Source organism: Cucurbita moschata, unplaced genomic scaffold (assembly GCF_002738365.1).
Source record: "Cucurbita moschata cultivar Rifu unplaced genomic scaffold, Cmos_1.0 Cmo_Scf00005, whole genome shotgun sequence".
In the NCBI taxonomy this organism is placed as follows: domain Eukaryota; kingdom Viridiplantae; phylum Streptophyta; class Magnoliopsida; order Cucurbitales; family Cucurbitaceae; genus Cucurbita; species Cucurbita moschata.
The window spans coordinates 6,515,376-6,521,069 of NW_019268521.1; the positions used below are offsets into that span (position 1 = coordinate 6,515,376).

Sequence of the window (5,694 nt, forward strand, 5' to 3'; positions counted from 1 at the left end):
AAAGTAAGTGGACCAAGAATGAGAGAGGGTGAATTTAATGATTAAAAAAAAAAACAAAAAAAAGATGGTTAAAACGATGGAGGCGCGAAGCAGAGGATAAAATCTAAAAGTGGAAAGAGAGAGTAATAAATAATAATAAAAAGAAAAAAACAAAAGAAAGAAAAGAGAAGGGTGGGCCCCACAATAGTAATAAATAATAATGACGATACCACCCTCTCTCAACGCCTCCTTCTTACATTTCTTGGATCTCTCCTCTCATCAAAGCACAAGAGTTGCGCATTCTTTTGTTGCCTTCATTTTCATGGCGCTCTTAACTTCCCACCACAATAAACGCCGAAAAAGGCACAAAAACCCATCACCGCCGCCGCCGCCGCCGCCCTCCGCCCAGTCGTCATGGGACCAGATCAAGAGCCTCCTCACCTGCAAACAGGTGCGTCCCAACTTTTATTGTCATTTTAGGTTATGTTAATTTAAAAAATTTTAATTGATGATGCCCTTGCCAGATCGAGACTTCGAGAGTTCACGAGCCGGTGAAACGCTCGCCGGCGTACTCGAAGTTGGGGTCTTCTTGCAGCTCCATATGTAGCTTCAGAGACGTGGTTCATGGCAATGCCAAAGTGGTTCATAGAGCCGACAACTCTCCCGAAAGCAGCTCCGTCGGACAGGAAACCAGGTTGCTTCATAGAAAAGCCCCAAACGGTTCCTCATCTCGTTCTTTGACGGCGCCGACACCTGGCAGAACCAAACACGCTGCTTCAGCTTCTGCTTCTGCTTCCTACTCCTCTTCTTCCAGAGGAATCCAATTACGAAAGCTCTCCGGGTGTTATGAATGCCACACCATCGTCGACCCTACCAGGTATTTTCTTCTTGATGTTTAGTCTTCTATCACTATTTGATTTTTTATTAGAGTCAAATATAATATTATTTTTCCATTCATTCATTGAGTGAATTTTTTCATTTCTTTTATAAATTTATTTAATAACTATAAATAGAGAATTTGAAACTTGAAATTCAGGTACCCAATTCCGAGGAGTTCTATACGTCCTTGTCCTCACTGTGGAGAGGTGTTCCCGAAGCCTGAAACCTTGGAGCTTCACCAATTAGTTCGCCACGCTGGTATTTTCCCAAATTCTTTCTACTTTTTATGCCTAAAAAATTTATAGATAAATTTCTCTTCTTTATTTTGCTCCCACTTTATGGTAGAGTTAAAAGGGTAATTGAAAATGAGGTTAGATCGCTTCCATGGCCGTGGGATCTTTGCCTTTACTCATCCACCATAGCTCTTCAGGTTTCAATGCCCTTTAATGCTCTATTTACAGCTGGGTTTCTATGGAGTGACGTGTCGTCTTTTGATTCGAGTAAAAAACTGCAGGGCCGTTGACCCAACCGACATACAGATTTGTCGAATAAAATTCATTAATTTTGTTTGTTTATCTGTTTTTATAGTATCCGAGTTGGGTCCTGACGATTCGGGTCGAAACATCGTGGAGATAATTTTCAAGTCAAGCTGGCTGAAAAAGGACCGCCCCATTTGCAAGATCCAACGGATATTAAAGGTCCACAATACCCAACGCACCATCCAACGCTTCGAGGACTGCCGTGATGCAGTGAAGACACGTGCGCTCAACAGCACCAAAAAAAACCCGCGCTGTGCGGCTGACGGCAATGAGCTGTTGAGGTTCCATTGTAGTGCCTTGTTGTGCGACCTCGGCTCACGTGGCTCTACCGGCTTATGCGGCTCGATACCCGGCTGCGGTGTCTGCACCGTCATCCGCCACGGATTCCAGTGCAAGCCCGGTGGGGTCCCTGGCGTACAGACTACTGCCAGTAGCGGTAGGGCCCATGATTCGTTCGGATGCAGCGATGGTCGGCGGCGGGCGATGTTGGTGTGCCGTGTCATCGCCGGGAGAGTCAAGCGTATGGCAGAAGATGGGGCAGGAACAACGACGACAGAGGAGGAGAACATGTCGGCGGCGGGGTCATACGACTCCGTTTCACGACACTCCGGGATGTACTCGAATCTGGAGGAGCTCATCATTTTCAATCCAAAGGCTATCCTTCCTTGTTTCGTCGTCATCTACGAAGCCCTCCAAACCTAATTAGGGTAGGATCAATATATGCTTTAATTTATGTGTTTTTCTTCTAAATCTATAGTTTATAATTTTTATTTTTATTATACTTTTTTTGTGTGGACATTAAATGTGAGCAATAGTAAGGCTATCTTAATATTTAATGTGTGTAAAGAAATTAAAACGATTAATTCTAAAATAAATAATATAGATTTTGACGTTGTATTAATGATAATTTGTGTATATTAACTATGTTATAAATAATTTTATCTATTTAAAGTGAAGTTGCACGTACGGATACGTAACTAGAAAGTTTATCTTTGGGCGGTTTTATTTAATTATTATATTTTTTTTTCCTACAAAATGATTGATTTTTATTTTATTTTTATGGGTGAGTAAGTTATGATGGAGGGGAAGGAGAAAAAAATGATATGGGGTCCACGTGGGAGATTCTTGGGAAACATTTGAAGGAAGAAGTGGGCCCTCCAGGTCTTTGCTTTGCCTTTTTGACCCGAAATTTAGACAGCTCTCCATCGTTCCAATTCGCCTACATTACCAAATAAGCATATATATATATATGTGTGTGTGTGTGAACGTTGAATTATTGAGCATTGGAAAATGATATTCCATGACATTCATTATTTCTTCATTGACACTCATATGCCTACTCCTCGCCTTTGCATTTGCTACCCATTTTTTAAGGACACCCTTTGTTGCCTACTTACATTATATACCTATATCTCTCAATTATGGCCTTGTTATTGAGAATGTTTAGCTACCTTCCTCACATTGCTCACATGGGTTACGAATAGAAACAAGTTTCAATATAAAGTAATAATAATAAAGGGAAAAGATGCGAGATTCTAACATTTTCGCGGGTACTCGTTCCACCTTCTACAATCCACGCAGGACTTTCCAATCTACCCTTCTTCGGAACTTAGTCTTCTCGTTGGCACATCGCCCGTTATCTGGCTTAAATATTGTTCTATTTGAGTTTTCACTTTTCCCATCAAAATTTTTGAAACATATTTGCTAGGGAAAGATTTCAACACCTTTATACAAAAATATATAAAAAAAATGCTTCGTTTTCCTCCCAACTAACGTGGAATCTCACAAATAATGATGTTCATCGAGTCAGGAGTTGAGATTTTAGGTTTGTACAGCATGAATGCAGATGGAATGATGTTCATTCTATGTCGATTTTATGATTGGTGTCATTTTTCCTTTTTTGAATCGGTGTTTTTAAGTCGAGAATTACCCCTAACACATAAATTTAAAATTTGTACAAGTAGTACAAAGCTGGCCTATTGCTATCATACATGGGCCTTGCCGGCCCATGTATAGTTGATGGTCCCTCATTAATTAGATCACCTAACTCAAAAAGCATATTATTAAATAACAAATTATTATTCTCTAAAAAGACTTTAAAAATATATTCATATTTTAAATTTGATTAAATAATATGTTCTAATCTGTTACGGATTTCAGCAACATATAAAGAGAAAAAAAAAAAAAATAGAGCGAGGGTTGTGATGTGATTATTATGGAGTTGCTTTGAAACAAGAAACAAAGTAGAAGACATAATTATAACGTCTTCTACAAATCATTTATTCTAATTTGTCATTTTACAAAAAGGGGTATTTCAGTACACAATTATTGGTTCAAAATCAGTGTTAATTATGGGGCATTTCAGTCCATTGGACCACTTTGACCCTCCCCTAATCCTTTCTTACTCTTTTAAACTAAGTTTAATTAAATTCATAATATCCTTTTGGGCTCCACAAAAGCTTCTCAACACCAAAGCATTGCACCCTAAAGCTCTCCTCCCTAACCCTTCTTTTCATCATTCTACGCATCTTTCTGTCTCTTCAATTTCGACTCATTATTGGTTATTATAATTTTAAAGCGTGGCCCGTTACGTCTGAGTCTCACAATCCACTCCCTTAGGTGCCTAACATCTTCGTCTGCTTCGGCCCTCTGCCCATTACGTATCACCTTTTATAAGCAATACTTTGTTTCCCTCTTCAACCATATGCAATCTCACAATCCACCCCTTTAAGGCTGGGCCCCAACATTCTCGTAATCCACCCTCCTTAGGAACTCAACATCCTTGCCCAACATCCTCGTCCGCTTTGGCCTGTGGCCCGTTACGTATCACCCTTATAAACAATGCTTCGTTCTCCACTAAACCACTCCCCTTAAAGGCGAGGGGCTCAGTATCCTCACTGGCACACCGCTCGATGTCTAGCTTTGATACCATTTATAATAGCCTAACTCTACCACTAGCAAGAAGCCTAGCATACTCGCCCGTAAAGTATCCTAAAGAATACTCTATTTTTCTCTCTAATGACGTGGGAAAGAGTTTAGTATTAAATTTTGTTTATTAGCGTGAGTTGGAATTCTTCATTGAATCAAACCCATATGAATACTTGTTCTACATTCTGAAATACCATAATTAAGGATGCTAAGTGGACTTGTTTAAAAATGGAAATGATTTGAGCACATGGCGTGTGGGCACATAAATTTCAAATATCTATGTTATGTGTACATATATAAACCACCGTACCACACTCATTATATCATTTCACACAAATATGCCCCTTATTACTCCGTCCTCCAACTCTCTAAACTTCTCTTCCATGAAGCTCTTTCATCGAATCCGTAAGATACTCGTTCGCTTCGTGTTCTCGCTCCCGTCTCGCGTGTCGTCGAGACAAAGAACAACCTACGACAAGTTGTATGATCCCCCGAAAACGTCATGCAGCTCCTATTACTCTTCGCACTCCCACTACGATGAGGCCATTGCTGATTGTATCGAGTTCTTCAATAAATCGTCCCAAGATCCAAATACTTTGGTATGATATTGATTGAGAACACGAATGGTATCTCAAATCCGTGTTGAAATATGTTATTAATAAGCGTGTTGTGTTCTTTTATTCTTCTTTGCCACATTTTGGTTCTTGTTCTCTAATTTCATCCAACATTTTAAACAAATTTTCAATGAAAAAAGAAAGAATTCATTATTACATGACACATCTCGCCGTCAAATTGTTCGGTTACAAAGATTTGCATATTTCATTTTTTCTTGGAAAATATGGCGGAGATGAGAGGGATTAATGTCTTCTTCATCTTGTTCTTATCCCTTCTAAAAGACGAGAGCCGCTCCAGTTTCTCAACACCGGTGGGCGGCGGAATGACGAGGTGAGCAACGGCGGCAGGGGGGTTGGCAAAAGTGACATAACGTTTCTTTTGAAACTCCATTGAATCGGTGGCGGCGGCGGCGGCGGCGGCGGCGTCTACAACTTTTATATCTTCAGATTGGTGGAATAATTCTGATTCCTTTAAGAATTGAAGCTCTTTTTTGGTGTTTTCGAGCTCTTCTTGGAGGGATGAAAGGCAATGAGCCATCACCATGCTTTCTTCTTTGGCCTTTTCAAGGCTTTGCTTTGTTTCTTCTAATTCAGCTGCAACGTTCCCTAATTTCAATTCGTTTGTGTCTCTTCGCTGATCTCTGCCATGCATCTATATATGCATATTATTAGAACACCGCCCATAGCAGTAGATCAAACGATTCAAGATTAAATCTTTTGAAAAAAAAAAAAAAAAAAAAACAAAGAATTTGAGG

General features: G+C 39.8%; 2 protein-coding genes across 2 annotated transcripts in view; one reads left to right on the forward strand and one right to left on the reverse strand.

Annotated features, from left to right (window-relative positions):
* Positions 1 to 216: 216 nt before the first annotated feature.
* LOC111443031 lies at positions 217 to 2,220 on the forward strand. Its single transcript, XM_023080634.1, has 4 exons — positions 217 to 430; positions 504 to 856; positions 1,016 to 1,116; positions 1,447 to 2,220. The coding sequence occupies exons 1-4, from the start codon at positions 302 to 304 to the stop codon at positions 2,097 to 2,099; spliced, it is 1,236 nt and encodes a 411-aa protein (XP_022936402.1). The 5' UTR covers positions 217 to 301; the 3' UTR covers positions 2,100 to 2,220.
* A 2,843-nt stretch (positions 2,221 to 5,063) lies between these two features.
* LOC111443369 (WEB family protein At1g75720) overlaps positions 5,064 to 5,694 on the reverse strand; it is a 1,460-nt gene continuing 829 nt past the window's right edge. The window contains exon 2 of the mRNA XM_023081159.1: positions 5,064 to 5,591. Within this exon, the coding sequence (XP_022936927.1) occupies positions 5,145 to 5,591 (447 nt within the window). The 3' untranslated portion in view covers positions 5,064 to 5,144. The remainder of the gene's footprint in view (positions 5,592 to 5,694) is intronic.

Bases quoted from the DNA above. Each gene is read 5' to 3' on its own strand.
- LOC111443031 (XM_023080634.1), top strand. From the start codon at position 302: ATGGCGCTCTTAACTTCCCACCACAATAAACGCCGAAAAAGGCACAAA. The intron at 857-1,015 runs GTATTTTCTTCT...CTTGAAATTCAG, and splicing joins ACCATCGTCGACCCTACCAG to GTACCCAATTCCGAGGAGTT. The intron at 1,117-1,446 runs GTATTTTCCCAA...CTGTTTTTATAG, and splicing joins CCAATTAGTTCGCCACGCTG to TATCCGAGTTGGGTCCTGAC.